The sequence below is a fragment of the Equus przewalskii genome, chromosome 10, assembly GCF_037783145.1.
Source record: "Equus przewalskii isolate Varuska chromosome 10, EquPr2, whole genome shotgun sequence".
Classification (NCBI taxonomy): Eukaryota; Metazoa; Chordata; class Mammalia; order Perissodactyla; family Equidae; genus Equus; species Equus przewalskii.
In genome coordinates, this window is record NC_091840.1 from 36,810,672 (window position 1) to 36,830,485 (window position 19,814).

Genomic DNA, 19,814 nt, shown 5'->3' on the forward strand with positions numbered 1-19,814 from the left:
GGTGGGACTCCGCAGAAGGCAGCGGAGGCAGGGTGGCAGTGGGGACAAGAGGTTCAGGGGGAAGACACCCCAGCCTCTTTCCTGGAGCCCCCAATATTCCTTTGCCTTTGTTGCTGGGAAGTGGCAGGGGGAGGATGAGATGAAGAAGGAAATCCAGAAAAAGGTCTCTTTTAGGCAAATGTAGAGGGGGCACCTAGAGAGCCTTTCCTGAAACGGAGAGGGTTTCATAAGCAGACCCAAGGGAGGTCCTTGATGGAGATAGCGCAATGTCCTCAACAATTGCCTACTTACAGCTTTAGCTGAGACCTTTATCAGAAACCAAAAAGGCAAGATCCCAGGGCAGAAGTGAAGGGAAAGAAGCCCCCTCCTGGGTGGGGTTGGGGGGCGGGGTCCTCTGATCACCCTCAGAATAGCACTATGACCAATTCCCCAGGGGCTCAGGGTTTCCCCAAGCCCATCTGAACCCTGATATCCTGTTTCCCTTTCCTACCTCCTACTTATGGTCTCAGTCTCCTAGGAAGCCTCGTGGATTTGCTATTTTCCCTGGAGCCCATTGAAATTGACCTTTTTGGGAAATCTCTGCCCAGAAAAGCAAATTATCCTGTCTAGAGTGGATGACATTTGAGGACATAGCTCTGAAACCTGCCTGCGCTTTAGAATCATCTAGGGGAGCTCTTTAGGAAATATACATTCCTAGGCCCCACCCAAGACTTAATGAGTCAGACCCTTTAGAGGTGAGGCCCAGGAATCTTATTTTCAACAGTCTGTGACCCTGGTGTGCCTCAATTCCAGGATCAAGAGCCACTGATGTCATTCTAGCTCCCATGGAGTGTGACTCTTGGCCTTTTCATCCATTTTCTGGGCACTGGTTCCTGCTTAAGAAGCATGTTATCCAGTCCAGTAGATGAGTAGAGAATGAGGAATTGGCATGGCCAAATAAGTTGTTATCACATTCTCCATGGGCGCCTGCAGTCCTGAGACAGGGCCCATGGACTTAACAGGACATGAGTCGGCTAAATGAAGATGCCTGCAACCAATTCTTCATCCTGGCCCTCCATAGGGTAGGACCACTGTGTCTCAGCCAAGCTTTCTGGTGATCTTCACCATTCTTCATGCTCCCCCTACTCCAAGTACACATACAAGTGCATGCGCACGAACTTACACATGCACACACACAAACACACCCTTCTAAGGTCAATGTACACTCTGGTATTGACCATCTGCAGTAGGAGATTAAGATTATTGTGAGAAGGTAGAGAAATATGGGTGGAAGAAATTAGAAAGAACAAAATTGAAAAATATGGAATAGCCCCAGGGAAAATTTTAGTTCAGATAGTGCCCAAGACAATATACAACTGTGTGTGTCAGCCAAAGCTTGACGTGGGAAGAAAGAAGTTAAGTGGGACAGTTTGTGTGTCATTTTGGTTGTAGAAATAAAGAGGTGGGATATTTTACAAATGGGCCTTTTAATCAAATCTTCTAGAAGGCAAGCAAGCTGCTTTCAGGTATCCTATCTCATTCTCAAACGTTGGGATGACTATGGTTACCATATTCCTGGAGAGGGCCCAGTGAAAAGGCAGTAAATTTAAAATAACTTTTAATTTTGCGAATCCTCTAAAATTTTCTCCATTCCCATTTCCCTCTGCAAAAATAAGTGCGGATTGCATCAATTTCTGAACAGCTAGGGAGAGAGTGAGAGCCACACATACTCGTTCAGTAAACCTTTGTGCCTCTTATGGGCTTAGCCCTATTTTGCCCTCAAAGAGTGCCTAAGTCCTTCTTTTCAGAAGTGATCCAAATTGCTACCCTGGCTAGAGCTGATTTAGGGGGAGAGGGAGGAAGGAGAAGAAAAGGCAGGAACAAAACAAGGAGGCAGTCAACATGGGCACTCAATAGCAGGGAGGCCACGAGGACAATGGGCAATCCCAGCTTGAAAGAAAGATGAGCAACGTGCCACCCTTGGATCTCTCCCGAGACTTCCCAGGAATACTTTCTGGGGCCACAGTGAAGACTTGGCCTGAGCTGTCATGATGAAGCTCAAAATATGCCGAATACTCATCAACATTAAAACTTGGAGAGGGGCATCTACAGACACAGCCCATGCTAGTCTTCCCATGCCCAGAAATGGCCCATCTGTGACGAGGCACAGGCTCGCTGTGGAACACGGACCTCTTGGAGCTGGAAGGACCTGCTCCAGCTCCCCATCTTCAGGCATGGGCATACACAACTTAACTCTCCTTAAAGTTGTCATGACTCAGAGATGCTATGACAGTTTCCTTCAGAGTTCCCTCTTAGTGTGTTTTCACCACTGGCCAGGCAGGTCTCGTATAACCACACAAAACTCCCCCTTTAGAGGGAAGCCCATCATGTCTTGCTCCATCTTCACCAAAGAAACATTAGTGCAACCTCCTGGGAAATCTCCACATACTTAGGGATAGAAATTGAACTCTGGATGAAAGTGTAAGCTACAATATTCTACACGCTCATGCTTCATAGATTTACAAGGATGTCTCTACACAGTCATGTGACCGCCTCAGCAACCCATTTACAGATGAGGAAATTGAACCTCATGAAGGTTCAACGATTTGACCCAGGGTGCACAGTTGGTAAGCGGTGACCTAGATTCAACTCCACTCCACAATTTTCTCTTGTTTTTGGCTAAACCATCCAAATTTGTTGAGGAGAGAGATAAGGAACTAAAAAAGTTGAATCAAATCTACAACTGCTGGGTGAGTTTGAAGGGGGTCTTCTTTAGTCCTTTTTGTGTCATGTTGACTCACTTCCCATTCTTATCCTCCTTGCCCACAAGTTTACTGACCAAGAAGAGAGCTTACTTTGTGCAATGGCCATGACTCCAGAGAGGGGGGTCATGATGAGGTTTTGAGATTGCTGGGGATTATGGTGGGACAGGCTGTGGATATTCGTCAAGGTGCTGACGGGGGGCAAACCTCCTCCTGAGACTGAGATCTGCTGGAGAGAAAACACAAGAGCAGCATGAGCAGAATTGGGGACCACCAAGAGCAGTGTCCAAAATGACATGATTGAGCACCGCTAATTCACAGATTCATTCATTCATTCACTCAGTAACAATTATTAGGCACCTATGTGGGAAAGACACTGTTCTAGTTGGGGAGGATAGAGTAGGAAGTAAAACAGACAATAATCCCTTTCCTCATGGCGCTTCTCTTTGCTGACCATCTGAGTTACTTGCCTGCCTCAGAGGTTCCCTGCTCATGTGTATCATATGATTGTCGCTTGCTCACTTTGGAAGTACCCTCTGTTTTGCCCTGTGCCTTCTATATTATTGGTGCTAAGACAATTGATTGCTAAGAATATTAACGAAACAAATGCCCTGGGATTCCCCAGTGTGGCAGATTAGGGACCAGGCGGAAGCCCAGGGAAGCTCTCCAGCACTCCTCATGCATTAGCTCTGCCATTCCCATCTCGCTGATGAAACTACTGCAGCTCAGAGTAGATATGTACATTGCTTGAGATCCCACAACTGAGCCAGCCCTGATGGCCTAGTGGTTAAAGTTCGGCGCTTTCACCACTTCGGTGGCCTGGGTTTGTTTCTTGGTTGTGGAACCATACCACCCATCTGTCAGTTGCCATGCTGTGGCAGCAGCTCACATAGAAGAACTAGAAAGACCTACAACTAAGATACACAACCACGCACTGGGGCTTTGGGGAGAAAAAAAGAGGAAGATTGGCAACAGATGTTAGCTCAGGGTGAACCTTTCCCTGAAAAAAAAAATCCCACAACTAATAAGTGGTACCTCTGGTACTGAAACCCATGTCTGTCCGACCCTAGAACTCAAGTTCTTACCTTTAATAGAGGACTTCTCCCCACTCCAACACTTATTACTGAGAGTTGGGGGAGATCAGCCATTATTGGGCTTCTCTGCTTTTTCCAAATCCCCACTATACACTAAATTTTTGTTGTGGTTGTTAAGGAGCTGATATCATAATGACGAAGCTACTAAATAAGCCTTGGGCCCCAGGTACCCCCATTCCGTTTCACCATTATATTTTAATGTCAGATTAGTAAGAGAATCCTTTTATTGAGGATTGAATTCTTTTATTTATTCCTAATAGTGTTTTTTCCTTATGGATTTTCTTCATTTTTCTAAGTGTCTAATGGCATCATCAGCAGATTGTGCCGATAGGGTCTTGTCCTTGCTAGTCCTAATTTGTGTACCTGTCATATTGCATGGGTTAGAACTTTCTGAATAGTATTAAACAATAACAGCTGTAATAGATGTGCTTGCTTTGATTCTGATGTTATCAGAAATGCTTCCAGTGTTTCCCCATAAATCCAAAGCAACTATCAGTTTTACACACACACACTTACTTGTTTTCATGACAAAGTGGTTTACTATTTATAGTTTTTAAATAATTTTAAAAATTATTATTAAGAAAGCACATCTCCCTCATTCTGACCTAAGCCAGACCTTCCTGATGGCATCAGGGACCCTGAGAGGTACTTTAGGGTTAGGATACATGCTCTGGATGGCTGAGTAGTCCAGGTTCTCTTCTTCCATTTCTCATAACTCAGAGCTTCTCAGATTGTAGGTCTCACACCAGCACTCAGGTAAGACACTATCTCCCGCCCTGCCCTTCTGGTCAACCCCATAGCTTCCAAGGTTAATTTGAAAAAAAAAAAAAAGGAAAGAAAAAACCAAACAGGTTTGTTTGTGTTTTTAAAATGAGCATCAAGAAATGAGTTAGGGGTCACGTGACCAAGAAGGAATTCTGACCACATCAAACAAGAGGGAACCAGCCTGTTTGCCAGACTTGTTTTTCAAAATGTCAGAGTCATAAAAAAAAAAAAAATCAGTAACCTGCCTTCAACTTCCCTTGGGTTATGTTGTCCTTTGGAGAAAGTCAAGAAGTGACAGTAATCTCTGCCATTTCAATGTTTGGTTTTAATGGTAAAGTAGAAACGTGGATGCCAATGATAAAAGCAATGTAAATGTGTACAGCTTCGGGTCGGTGAAATGCTTTCACCAACTGTCCTCAATAGATAATGACACAAATAGGGAGGGCATTATTAACATTGCCCCTATGTGACGGATTAAGAAACTGATCCTCAGAAGAGTTGAGAGACTAGCTCCATGCCACTTGACTAGTAAGTGAGGAAGACAGAATTCAAACCCAGTTTTGCTGGAGGTTAAATCTTATCCACTTACCATGTTTGGGTAACCTTGGTCAAGTTCCTTCTCACTCTAAAGTACAACCATTATTTTCTCTTTGCCTCCAGGACTGATGGGAGCCAGGGAGCTGCCAAGGATATCAGTCAGGATTCTGACATGATAATTTGGAGATCTTGACTTATGTGAATGCTGCCATTTGCAGGTCTTTCACTACGCTAAATGCTTTACGTGCCTGGAACCTATGAGGTTAGTATTATTATCCCTACTTTGAAGACAAGGAGACTGACGTTTAGAGAAGTTAAGAAATGTGCCCAGGTCGTAGAGTTGGCATTGAAAGCGGGCTATTTGTCTCCAAAGCCTGAGCTTTCCACCATTAGACCATACTGCTTGATACTGTGGAAGTATCCAGGACAAGCTTTTTTAAAAAACAAGGTTCAACACTCACAGTTTGCAACCCTAAACCTGGCCAGTTCTTTGTCAGTGTGTGCCATTTGGGCATGCGGTAGGGGACAGACAGAGAATGCAAAAGAAGGTTCAAATGGATCAGCATTATTTCTAAAACCAATCCCTGGGGGAAGATTTCAAATGCATGTCCTACTGAAAGTCAGCACACAGAGATTGTCATTCCTTACATGGCCTACCCAAAGAACAGCTGAGCCACAAGCAATCCTCACATCAACTCCATGACGCAGGCATTATTATCCCCTACTTTACAGATGAGGAAACTGAAATTAAGCAATGTCCATCCTATTTGCTGATAAATAACACAGTCCAAGACTTGGACACCCTGGTTCCCTTGCAGGAGTTATTTTTAACCATATTCCACTCTTGCCGTGGTGGACCAAGATCTGTGATGGACTTGTTATATATTAACTGAAAGCAGACTCTTGAATTTGGGCACCCAGTGATAGTGACATAACATATGAGCCAGGGTGTTGGACACTAGTGAAAAGCTGGTGCCTGCAAACGAGCTTCCAGGTGTTTGCTAACGTTGAGGTGTGCTGTCTTGGTCAATCATCAACCCAATAATATACCGCACGTTGGGGCACTGCCGAGCAGAACAGGAATAAAGAAGCATGTCTGCAGGCTGCCTTTGAAGCAGCCCTGGCCTGGGCGAGGCAGCTTGCGTCTTAGGAGGAAGGGCGGGAGGGCTCAAAGGGAAACCCCAAGGACCTTCAAGCAATAGGAGCGGAGACTTGGAGGGTTCCATTCACTGAGAAGTCAAGACCTCTTCCACCAGGCTCCTTTTTCCAGGGAAACCTGGGCAATCCTTAACTCCAACTGGTTTGGGTCTCAAAGTGACACTGAAGACCTCATAAAGATTTGTCTGTGCCTCTCACAAGGTAGCTAACAGAAACTGTTCTTTACGAAGAAGCTTAAGGGATGAAGGGAGGGCAAGGGGGCTGCAAAATGCTTCCCACAGGGGCCTTCCATCTCAGTTTGAAGAGACCACTCCCAGGTCCCCTGAAACTAGAGTTCGCCGGGCCAGCACTCCCCTCAGAAACTACACTTTGTTTTTCCTCCAGGGAGCTAGGGACTCAATCACCTGTGACTCACCATTCCTGTGTTGTCTACACAGCACATACGTCACACAGCACACAAGGTCTAAAATGGCATCTGCCCCCTGCCCCCCGCCCCTCCCCCCCGGCCCCCATGGGCCTCTGGGTCAGACACCTTGAGGGAACGTGTGCGGCTCCACCTTGAGTGTGGAAGGCAGGAACTGTGGCTCCTCCAACCCCCACGCCAAAACGCAGAGCATGACCCAAAGAATCAAGTGTTCCATTCCCTCCCCTCACTAGTGTTGTGAGGCTTGCGTTCTCTCATAGGCCGCTCTCCCCGCACTTGTGTTGCTAGAGGGTTAGAACCTTGAAAAGTCACATTCAAATAGTCTATTCCTCACCAAGTGTGCTAAACTTACATCTGGGTGTGGGCTGTGGCTATGGATAGAGAAAACCTTATTTAAAGAGAACAACACTGACATTAACATAACAACAACATTGTCATTTATTGAATATTTACTGGCCCGAACACTGTGCTGAGTAAATCATGTGTGATCAGATTTGTTCTCCCCAAAACCCTATTGTTATACTCCCACTTTATAGAGGAGAAAAAAAGAGACCTAGCATAGTTCAGTAACCTGCCCAAGGCTACACAGCTATCAAGGGCTGGAGCTCGGATCTGAACCCCGGGCATTGTAACCTTAAAGTCAGTGTTTCTCACTCACGCTGTAAGCATCACCCCACCTGCCTGCCATTTTGTGCTGAGATCTGCACTGGCGTGCCATCCAATGTCCTTCAAAACCCCAGTTCAAGAATCCTGTCGCCACCTCTCGCCATCCACTAAATCCTGACTTAACTCCTTGCCAGCACCAGGGGTGGTGGCGCAGAGAAAGAGGGGGCTTGTTTCAAAGTGAGGCGCTCTCTGGGTTGAAAAACTGGCTTTGGAGGCCTTGGGGTGGGGGGGATGAATGAACATTTTATCAACACAAATGTCATTGGCAGCCCCAAAACAAACAGTGTCCCACCCGGCTTGCTCCTTTATGAGGCATTCAATCAATAAAATGAGAGCAGAGCTCTGTCAGATTTATTGGCTGGGTTCAAACCGAACACCTCTTCCACCCGCCAAAGGCTGGGCCACCAGTTCTACCTTTCCGTTCCGACTCTGGTCAGCCCCCATTTTCCCCTGTGGGGCTACAATGGTTCATTGTTTGAGGCAGGCCTTGTGAGAAGTCCTGTTTGTTTTGCCTCTTATCTTATCAGCTCCAGAGCTACAATGGCCCAGGTGTACTCACCATTTTACCATCAGGTGAGAGGAGATTGTGGCCCGGGTCCAGGCTGGCTGGGGAGACTTGCTGTAAAACCGACTGGCTGGTCACCATGGCGCTGTTGCCATGGTGACTGATTGTTGAGGAGGAAGTGACCTCATTGTTTCCCTGCTGGCTGTAGCGCACTCCTGCAAAACAGGGCAGACCCGACAGCGAACATTAGTGCCACCAGGGCTCTGGAACACTGACTCAGCTCCCCTTGTTTTCAAGGGTGGATGACAAGAAAGCAAAGTTGCCTTCTCCTCCCCTGTCCACCCAGGAGAAATATCGGCCGTCTTTCTCTAGGGTGAAAGTGGCACGGCCTCTCCTTGAATTCTGGAATGTCGGCTCCATGGGGGCAGGACGTTTTTGTCTGTCTTGTATTGTTCACTGCTGTATCCCCAGTGCCTTGGCACTTGGGAGCCACTCAATAAATATCTGTCAAATGAATGAATGAATGAATGAATGGATTCTGCTCATTGCTTCAGCATAATTCTTTCAGGATTTAGGGGATGAGATTGGCTTTCTCTTCCTGGGAAGAGCACTTTTTTTTAACTCTTCAGAAGTCTTCTAGAAATGTTTCCCTGGCATCTCCTGGCTATGTGGGGCTCTAAAGTATGAGATGACCCATTTTACAAAGAGGCACTTGCCTGGTGACCCTTTGTAAGAGCCACAGAAAAATGCATCAGTCTCGGGCTGGCCCCGTGGCCGAGTGGTTAAGTTCGCGCGTTCCGCTGCAGGCGGCCCAGTATTTCGTTAGTTCGAATCCTGGGCGCGGACATGGCACTGCTCATCAGACCACGCTGAGGCAGCGTCCCACATGCCACAACTAGAAGAACCCACAACGAAGAATACACAACTATGTACCGGGGGGCTTTGGGGAGAAAAAGGAAAAAATAAAATCTTTAAAAAAAAAAAAAAATGCATCAGTCTCTGTGTCCCACCATTTTGGCTGAGCCTAAGAGGCCAGGGGGACACAGGCAGAGCAGGACAGGGATGGGGCGGCAGCTAGGAGTCTTTGGCTCTGGAACTCACATTCCTTTGATGGGGTCCCATTTGGCTGACTTCCAGGGCACAGGGGAAGGCGGTCTGCCAGGAGGTGGGGCAGGCAGCACACACAGGCGGGATGTGGATGCTTAGTAAACCACTGCAGTTTGGTCTGCAACGAGGGGAGAACCAAGCATGTTTACAACCTCACTGCTCGGACCCTCCCTCCTGCTCAGGAACAAAACGGAGGTCTGTGCTCAGGAAAGGGAAAGTACTGGGCAGAGACCAGGCAACTGAAGGAAGCTGAAGTGGAGCAAAGAACCTGGGTCCAGTTGGCAGAGGCAGAGTCCTGCCTGATGTGCCCATGAAACAGCCAACGACAAGGTTGGAGGTAGCTGGGGGCAGCTTATCCTAAGCTCAAAGCTTAGAAAGATCGTGTTTTTGTTTTTTGCTTTGGATTTGACAAAAAGGTTTTGGGGACCCTGTTCCTACCTGCAAGGGAGGGAGACTGAAAGCTCTAGGCATGGAATCATTTGGAGAGGTAGGCCTGTTATCTGGCTGCACTTCTTTTGCGCTGTTTCCCAAGAAGAGCCATCACTGTATAAAGTATATTGATTCTGTTGCTCTGTGCCCCTCCACCCTGGTCCTGCCTCTTGCCCTCCCAATGGAGCCCCACCTTCCCGAGGAGGCTACAAAGCCCCGCCATGGGCCAGGTGAGCTGCTATAACCAGCAGCCTCCAATTCACTAAGACAAAGCTTGCTAGAGGGAGACCCAAGCCAGTTTTCTTTGGATCCTCTGAAGGATGTTACCCAGGGCTGACATGACCTAGAGCTTAATAGGACTGGGGAGAAAACAAACAAATGCCAAAGCCAGTTGAAACCTTCAAGAGCAACTTGTTTGACTATGAAGTGGCCTGATGCATGCTCTATGGGCTTCTCTGGTTGTTTGGTTTCCTCATCCTTTGATTCAAGGGGCTGCTAGTAAGTGTGGTATTGGCAGTGGGACAGCACTGGAATTTGGTAGTTATTGGTCCAGGGCACTACATTTTCGGGGGAAGAGGAGCCATGAAGTTAAAAGGAGGAAAGGCTTCCACATCTCCAAGCCAATACCCCCGACCAGTCCTGTCCATCTTCCTCTGTGCCTTTCTGCAGCCTGCTAGGCTCCAGGTCTCCTATTTACCAACCCCTACACCATCCCATTGGGTTAAATTAGGTCCTTTTTCTCCACTGACATTTGCCACTGGGTTCCCGGCAGGATGCTCCCAACAGCTCACAGTGTTGTTGAAGAGAAGAAGAAAGAGATCTGAACCTGGTGAGCTCAGAAGGTAGAGCTAGGTCCAGTGGAAAAGAGGGCAGTAGATGTCAAATCAATGAAGAATTTAAAAGAAATTAAAAGAAAGAATTTTCTAACAAGGAGAGAGAGTTGGAAGACTGTGGGCTCTGGAGCCAGACAAACTCAGGTTCAAATCCTGACTTTCTCTTAATTGATGTGTGATCTTAGGAAAATTACTTTTTCTCTCTGTGCCCTGGTTTCCCCTCATCAAATGGAGAGAATGCTTCCTTAATAGGGCCATTTTTGGATTAGAGATAACATCTATAAAGCTCCTAGCGTAATACCAAATAAATGGCAACTACGGTAGGGATGCTGGGAGGAGGGAGCTGGTGTAAAGTATGCAGACCAAGATATTTGCCCTAAGACTCTAAAATTCTAGGCAATTTAGGGCAGATTCTAAGTGCCAAATGGAATTACCTTTCTATGCAGAAGAGTTTCCAAAGAACCCATGTCTGGTGGAACCACTGATGCTTTACCCTGGAAGCAACTTGGGAAGCAGGCCTGGCCCTTGCCCTCTTGTTCTTTCCTTTTGGAGAAACTGGACTTCACCCTGTTTTTCTCCCGCTTTCTCTGACTCCCTGACCAGCTATTTACCTCCCCAAGATGCTCTGCTCCTGAGAGAGTGGTGATAACGCTGGGAGTCAGGTGTGTTTTCACCTCCCAGCCTGTCCCCATCATCGATTCAGTCTCAAGTCAAACAGACTCCGGTTTTAGCCTATTTAATTTGGCTGAAGGAAGAGGGCCAGCCCTAGGATGATCAAATATGGGTCATGGGGAGGCTTCTCCCCTACCACAGGCTACAGAATTATTTATTTAAAGATAATTAACTAAGGATATCCACAGAAAACAAAAGCCCTCTTTACAAGGGAGCCTGGCACGATAGAGTTGAGAGTCATTTGTTAGAATCCAGGCAGCATAGCCCAAGGCTGCTGTGGTTTTCAAACCTTATTTTCTCTCCCAGCAGAACTTCATTGCATGAGAAATAAAACAGTGGAGCTGCTCTGTTTAAAGACAAATGGGCCTAGACTTCTGCACATTCCTTTAAAGACCTCTGGCTGAGGGATGGAGTTCTGGCTGGGATTTAGGGGATCCGTGTTTGATCTCAGCTCTGCCCTCACCCGTATTGGGTGAGCTCCAGCTTCCTCCTCTCTAAGCCAGGGGAGGGGGCTGTTACCACTGCGGTGTGTGGTGGGAGCTAGGTGTGAGGCTGCTCGTCAGCTCCAGAGTTCACCTGTAACCTTTCCCACTGATGCTCCTCTCGACAGGAATTTGGCAATCACTAGGGACCCTGAGAGGGTGGTGTAATCAGCCAGTCACCCTAAAGGGGAGTGTGGAGGTGGAGGGCGTATCACAAGGTACCTGCTGGCGATACATCGGAAATAGGTGTTCTTGTTAGAGGAAGGAGAGGCCAGGTCCTTGTGTATTTCACAAACTCAGAAGAGCGCTTGAATTGAGAATGAAAGTGGAGCAGACCCTGGAGCCAGGTGGCCTGGATTCAACTCCCATCTCTACCACGTAATCTCTGTGTGACCTTGGGGAAGTTATTTCACCTCCCTGAGCTTTGGTTTCTTTACTGTTGACAATATCCCCCTCTTATGTCATTGGGAAAAAGACTGAATGAGTTAATGGGTGTGAAAGTACCCAGACCACGTTTGGCACATAACAGTTGCTTGAGATACATCACTTCCTCCTGTTTTGGGACTGTCTTTGTCTAAAAGACATTTTTAGGCTGAGTTCACAAAATTTTATTAAGCACTCGCATGTGCCGGGCACTGTGCTAGGGAACTTGTGTGAAGAAATGCAATGGCATCTTCCCTTATTCCTGCACCATTGCAAGCTCTGAAAATGAATATATGACAAGGGTTCTGGTTTAATGCTGAGTGGCCAAAGATGCCAGGTTAATGGCCACTGAGGTCCTGTAAGAGAAATGACAATGCCAGAAGGTGGCCATGCACCTTCCACTCACGTCCCCATCACTGGTCCTGTGAACCACAGCAAGTGTGTTCAGCAGCAAAAGCCATCCCCGCTGGAATCTAGAGCCATCCCTGAGGTCCTGGTGAGGAGGTGATCTATCTTCACCTGTTCCCAGGCCTCAGCATCATGGGCCTTGACCTATTTCTGAATTCCAGACAGCTTGTGGGACAGAGACCAATCATTTGGTTTCTATCCAATATGACTGGTCAGAAGTATTAAAACACGAAAGAAGCTTATGGTTCCAAGAAAGCAGCATCTCCACGCACTGCCTTCCTGTGCCAGCATCCATCTCCAGGGCTCTTCACACTGCTATAGCTTGGGATTTTTTTTCTAAAACAAAATCCTACCATGTCACTGCCCTGTTTGGAAACCTATGATGGTTCCTCACTGTTTTCTGGAAATGCTCCAATACTTAAGACTGGCAGAATTGGGCCTCTGTGACTCCAGTCTGCTTTATCTACATCATCTCTCACCACATCCCATACAGTCGTGTCAGAGCACCTGCCAGTCCTCACACAGGCCCTGCCATCTCCTGCCTCTGTGCCTTTGCTTATGCTGTTCTCTCTGCCTAGAAAACTCTTCCCTTTTTCTCCATGTCTTTAAGAGGGTTGAATGTCACCTCCTCTGTGAAGCTCTCCCTGATTCATCCTGGTGGTTAGCTGCTCCATCCTTTGTATTTTACATGCAGTAGAGACTCTTATAGCAGGAGTTGGTCATGCTGCCCTATAATGCTCTGAGGATTTGTTAACTTCTCTCTCTCATAAAGGAAGAGATGGCTTTCTACTCATTGTGCATCCTCAGAACCTAGTAGAATGCCTGAATTGTGAATATTTGTTGAATGAAGGAATGAGCCCTCAGCTGCTTTGAGCATCTGTCCCTCAGAACAACAGAACATCCCTTCTGGCAGAAAGAGAAAATACAGTCAGTTATGCAGTAATGTTTGTACTGAAAGTTCAGACTTGGTCCAATTCTATTGATATATTAGGGGATAATTTGACTGTAACATGAATTCCACATTTGAGGAATTCATAAATCTGCACCCCACGGAGTGGAGCCACACAGAAAAACACTACAACACACTTGTGCACACACATACCTCAAACATCTACCAGCTACCATCTACCGTCAGTTCACTGCATGTGCTATGAGCCACATCTGCCCACATCTGGAGTCATAACTTTCCTTCCGATTTCAGATAACCCCCTTCACCACTTCACAATAACACAAGATGCAGCCTTTCCAACACCCACTTTCATAGGCAAACTTCAGGACTTTTTCAAGGTAAAGCGCCACATTTATTGTCATACAGCATTCATGTATTTCCCTAACCATTTAACAGGTGTAAAACTCTGCTAATGTTTTTATTAGATTCTTATCTTTTAAAAGGTGTCATATACGAAGTTTTTGAGTATCGTGCCCTTAACCCCATTTTTTCCCATAAGCCCTGTGGGTTTTATTAGGTGATTTTGCAAAGCACAGTGGGTTTTATGATGCATATGTCAGATTCTATAGAACTGTGCACCTGCGTTCAAAGAGAGACACAAGTCCCATGCAGGAGGACCCCAGAGAAGAGCAGTGTAATTAACCATAGAGACTTTCAGAAACCTCTGCTTCAGGGCCTCAGAACTCCAGCTCATAGTGCCCTGGGTATCCAATCCCGCTCTCTAAGAGCTTCAAAACTGGCTGAGATACCAATTCCACAATTCCAGAAATCAACAGGGCCCCAGCATCTAGACTCTTCAAACTAATACTCTCTCTGTCTCTTGCTTTGACTCTCTGATGGGCTAGTCAACTTTGGAATTTCAACCTGGCATTTCTGTCCATAAAATGGGCATACAGATTTCCTTTCCTCAGAACCCAGAATGATGAATGAACAAAAACGAGGGTAGAGAAGCACTGGGTTTTCCCAGGAGAGAAAATGCTGGGCAAATAGAAGAGCAGTGTCAGCCCAGAAAGCATGAGCAGAATTGCTCTCTGAGTAAGAAGAGAAGAGGAAGGCGGGGCCTCCTGGGCAGAGAGAGGTTCAGCTTGCCCCCAAGTGGGCTTTGGCACAGAAGCTCGGAGGTCCCTTTCACTGGAGTCTCTCAGCTGCCCCCAGAATCTGGTGGGATGCCTTTCACCCTTGACATTTCAAGACCAATCTCCCATCCCTGATAATGCAGGAATGTTCCTCTGGCTGGTGGACCTCTGCCAGCATAAGTGAGCGTCCCAGCCACCGACAGAGTAAACATTACTCAACTGGCCTGGGCTCTGTCACACACATTCTTCCCCTGTGTTCCTAACCTCATGCAGAGCGCAGCCCAACCCAGTTGGGTCTGGAGACTGGGAATTTAAACTCAGGCAGGAGGGAGCAAGCAAAAGAGAAAGCTCTTCCAAAAGGAAAAAACTATGTCCATCAATTATGGGTTGACAGAGCTCTTTCCTATGAAGCCAAAACATAGGATTGGGGAGGGGTCTGGGAGGAATTAGGCCAGTCTTGATGGGCCCAGTACTGTGTCCTTAGAAATCCACTCCCCCTTTTTCCCAAAGAGGAATCATTTTCTTGGGGAGAGAGGTAGAGACACAAATGATTCAGTCTGGTGAACTTCTGAGACACTCATTTGAGATAAAAGAATGTGAACAATTCCCCAGCTTGAAACTGGGAACTCCAGAAATGAAAGCTTTCAAATGAGTGAGCATTGCTGCCTCAGTTTCTTCATTGGTAACATGGGACGCTTAGCAGTTTTTATTAATATTTCCTCCTCTCCGGGGATAAAGATTAATGTTTGCAAAGAGTTTAGGAGATTAAAAATCTGAAAACCTGGGAGGAAAAAGCTGATGCAAGATGAAAGCAATTTAAACATTGGGCTGGTTTCAATTCCAGATCCCTTTCTATCTGAGGTGGCTTAGTTAGGAGCCCAATTCATAAGAGGAGAAACACAGACAGGGCTGCAGGGACGGTAAACATTCTTGAACTCAAGGAGTAAAAGTTGAGTGACACTTAAGGGAAGCCCACAAACTGGTTTTCTTATAAAAATCAAAGCAAATGTAGCCAAGAAAAGAAAAAAAAGTCTTCCATCAAAAGCATCTTGGCTGAGAACAGAAACTACTGTGCATGGTGAACCTGAGAAAACCCCCACGTGGGGAGGTCGAAGGGCAACAGAAACTCCGACTGGCCTCCCCACAATGTCCACCTTGGCCACCACGCCTGGTCCTTACCAGAGAGCCGGGGTCTGCAGGCAAATGTCAGATGGTTTGCACTGAACACCTCAGCCTGGAGACTGCTTTGCAGGTGAGAGAAACCAGGCCGGCACTCGAGAACTTGAGAAGTCCTCACATAGGTGAGTGTTTCACAGTCTGCTTCTCAATGTGTCACGGCTGCTCATTTGACAGAGTGGAAAGCTGAGGTTCGAAGGGGAAGAGGTCATTTTCACTACCTCTTCCTAAGGGCGTCCCAGTAAGTCAGTGGTATTCCAAAGCACACTCTTCTCCCTCTTCCCCACAGGCCCCAAAGTGACTCCAGATATGTTGAGCTTCCCATCACGACACACTAATAGCTTGAAATGGTTTTGTTTGTTTGTTTACTTGTTTCTCGGCTGCATCCCTCACTGGAATGTAAGCCCAGTGAGGGCAGTCTGTCTTCTCCATTGCCTCCTCAGCACATTACACGGAGCCCAGCCCATGCTAGGCACTCAATAAGTGTTTGTTGAATGAGTAACTGATGAATAAAGGAGCTACACTTAACTCTGATCAAGGGCTCCACACTCACCTCACCTTTAGAGTATTGAGTTAAGTGGTAGAGAAGTGACAGCGGTATACTTTAATCCTCCAAATCTCCCAGCTTTTCCGAGGTTAGGGAGAGGCATACATTTTCAAGGAGGAATTGGGGAGAAAGAGAAGGAGAGGAAGAAAAAGAGAGATTAAAATATAATCTAAATGTGGAAATAGTATTGACACATTTGGGCAACTTCACGTTTGAAGGCACAAGATGGGTGAGCTGAGGGGTAAGGAGGATGCAGCAGGACTTCCTTTCCACACCTGAATCTTGGACGGTGCCTTATCTAGAGTAAAAAGGGCCAGTGGGACACCTTTGGGGAGCCCACCCATCCCCTACTTCTTGAGGCCTAAGCATAACACCCATTACCTAGGCTGCTGTAGGGGGATGGAATGGGTGCTTCCATTAGCACAGGCTGACCATTTCTATAGTTTGGGCTGCGAGTGGGAACCCCAAGTTTAGACTCACCAGGTTAGAATCCAGTTTTGGGCCCATTGGGTTGACTTTGGGGTAAGGAGGATCAATTAATGGAGATTCACTATGACAACATATGTAACTTAAATGCCTTTTTCTCAAAAGGAATCTTGGGTAAAACTAAGAAGGGTTAATGGTGAACATCCTTAGGCCTAAAGGCTATGGGGACAGACAGAGGCCTGTTGTAGTCTGGCTCCTGGGGTCTCTTTTCTGAGAGGCTGCTTTTGCAGTCAGGGATAATGTGGCTGCAACAAAGGCCCCTAGGCTTGGCTGACGAGGAGAATGATGATGCTCCTAGTGGGTCTGGGCAATGGGGAAGGCTATAAAGCCATCAACAGACTGAGCCATTGGGTGTCCACACAAAAGTAAGGTCCTATAAACAGACATCTGTATTGTGACTGAAGGGCTAATAAAATTGCCTTAGAAAAGAGAGGTTTTCCACTGTGACCTATTCATAAGCAGGACTCTACCAGGAAGTGATAGCCAGGGAGAAGATCCTTGAGGCCTGGCAAGTGTCAGAGCTGCCTCATTATGGGAGTTTGGCTGGCCAGACTCCAGCCTTTTCATCACTGAGGGCAGCTTCATCAGCATCATCATCAGCATCATCATCATCATCATCATCATCACCATCATCATGACAGATAGCCACTGATCACCTGGCAGGCTCATGGAGGCTGATCCCAGGGAGCCCCAGGTGTTGGGCCCTGAGACCTTGGAAGGTAGATGATTACTTGCTTCCATGGCAGAGGAGCACCAGTGAAGTGTCAGAGAGCACCCCCAGAGAACCGGTGGCTGCCTAGAGTTGAGCAGTTTCCTTTCTGTCTCCCAAGATGACTCTGATTTACACTAAGTCCAATCCCTTTTCTAGACCTCAATTCACTCAATAGAAATTCAGGAAGAGCAGTTCTTATTCTTTTCTTGCCCAAGGGATGCTGGTAAGAGATTATAAAAGGCACTAAATCTAGTAGGACATTAAACTAATAAGTAGAACTAAACTAAACTAGTAGACTAAACTAGTAAACTAAACTAATACGCTTAACCAGTAGAAGCTAAACTAGTAGAACATTAGGGAGAAAGAACAATAACATGTTCTTTGAAAACTTCCTGGTGGTATTTAATGTTGAGTTTGTTTTGTGAACTGTATACTTTAGTTAAGCAGTATTAATGGAGGTGGAACTGGATGACATTGTTCTAGAAAGGGGAAAATATGCTTTAAATCATAATATGTACATATGCTATGTACGACACTGATTCCATGCTCAGTTTAACTCTAAAACTGAATAACAGGCTTGTAAGACAGAGAATTTAGGCATTAAGCTTTTGGACAGGAAATCCTCTGTAATAGATGTCTTCATTCCACAGATATACAGAATGTCTACCACGTGGCAGGCACAGGGCTACGGACTGAAGACACAGCAGTGAAGAAAGCCAACTCAGGCTGAGATGTGGGTACAGCTCACCATCCTACCACTCGGAATACATACACAGGGAACTAGACTTTCAGAGACTTCAAGAACTACCTTCTTCACAGTGAGAATAAAAGTTACTTGGTTTTTTTTTTCTTTGATAGGTAGGGATGCAAACCCTTACTTCACCTGGAGGTAGTATTCTCAAGAAGAGGAAGGAGAAGGCTGGTTTCTGTTTCCATTTGTAAAACACCCTGAGATAAATCAAGCACCTATTTTGTGCCCAGTGTGCAAAGTGATGGTACACAAACGGGTGATGTTGTTCAGAGGTTTTCCACCCTCGCTGAGCAAGAACTCATTGGATTTCATTGCCAACCCAACAGGTGCCGACCAGGAAGAGGCCCCCTGCAGTGAGGAGGGCCAGAAGGCATGGGCATGTAGGCTGCCACTCAAAGGCCTTGAAAGCGTTAACCTCCAGCAGTTATAGGTGTCTCGTTTATACCCATTATAAATCTGTTTATTGTGACTGGCCCCACCCAATCTGCTGGGGCTGTAAAGCTCTAATGGTCCCTAATAAAGGTGGAAGGCTTCTAACAGCACACAGTTCCTGAAATGCAGAAGGAACGAGGGAGAGGAGGAGGGAGAGCGACAGACGATGAGCTTCACAATAGAATATCACAATGGCAAACCTCCCTCTGCTCCTTCAAGCAGCCGAGTCCTGGGCCCCAAGACTTGACGCTATGCACAATCTCCAAACGATAACCGTCAGAGCTGAAAGGTCCAACACCCTCATTTGCCAGAATCCCCAAGAAGTGAAGTGATTTGCCCAAGGTCACCTCTGCTCTTTAGTGACTCAGGGGAACCCTAGTCCAGGGCCCCTCACCCCACCCGCCTCATATTTCCTAGTTCAACAAGGGGCCGTCAGATGACCGTCAACCCCTTCAGAGTGCTCCTGCTCCATCTAGCCTGGTGATGTCCAGCCCTGACCGTACATCCAGATCTCTCAGGGAGTTTGTTGAAATTTCCATGACTGACTGCCCAACCCAAATTCTGATCTAAAAGCCATGAGTGGGGGAGCCATGGGTATTTCTGATGAACTTCTCAGATGCCTTTTACGTGGCCTGGGAAGGAGATTTGCGAATCACGCGTCTTGCCAATACTTGGGTTTCATTGTTTCTGATATCTCCAATAACAGGCGGGGTTCATGAAAGGGAAAACTCTTCCAGGGTGAAACTGCAAAACACACCCTCGTCAAGAACCCAGGGAGGTCCAAAGCTCTTCTTCTCTGTCAATGCCCTGAGGGTGCCTGAGTCACCCCAGTAACACCTCCCTTGTCAGGCACTGGGCTTGGTGCCGGTAGTGTTTTATCAGATTGAAGCCTCACAACAATCCTAAGGAGACAGATGTCACGATTTCTATTTTATAGATGAAGAAACTGAGGCTCAAAGAGGTCAAGCAACTTGTTTGAAGCCACAATGCCAGATAATGACAGAACCACAATTCAAGCCCAAGCCTGTTTTGGGTGCTACACCTTGCTACCCAGACACACCTGTCTGAGTGTCGTCCTGACAAGGGACTGCCGGTAGCCAGCTCTCCCCGGGAGATGTAGACTTCCCTTGGGAACATCATTAAATGCTAAAGATCTTCTGCATGGTGTTCCTCCAACTCGGGAAGGACACGTGCAGTACCCGTCCTGAGAAACTTGGTCTTGACTTCCTGAAAGCCCTGGAGAGACGGAGCCTCACTGGTCGACGCCCCAGTGACTGAACGCACACAGATGCCCTTTTGTGGGGTTGCGGAAGCCAGAGCAGAGGGTGATGGGAAGGCATCTTAAGCAGATGCACGCTCAAAGGTTGAAGGAAGTGGCTTCCAGAAAATCAGCTCTCTGGAGAGTCTTTCTGTGCTCACTGCAGGGGTTGCATCCACTCTC

General features: G+C 46.8%; 1 protein-coding gene across 6 annotated transcripts in view; it reads right to left on the reverse strand.

The window, feature by feature from the left end:
• HNF1B (HNF1 homeobox B) overlaps positions 1-19,814 on the reverse strand; it is a 52,265-nt gene that overhangs the window by 12,661 nt on the left and 19,790 nt on the right. For 4 of the 6 annotated variants that reach the window (XM_008526651.2, XM_008526654.2, XM_070562468.1 and 1 more), the window contains exons 5-6: positions 7,945-8,105; positions 2,835-2,967 (exon numbers count right to left, since the gene is read on the reverse strand). In XM_008526651.2, coding sequence (XP_008524873.1) covers positions 2,835-2,967; positions 7,945-8,105 — 294 coding nt within the window. Of the gene's footprint in view, positions 1-2,834; positions 2,971-7,944; positions 8,106-19,814 lie in introns of all 6 variants that reach the window. The other 2 variants (XM_008526653.2, XM_008526650.2) reach the window with 1 other exon arrangement.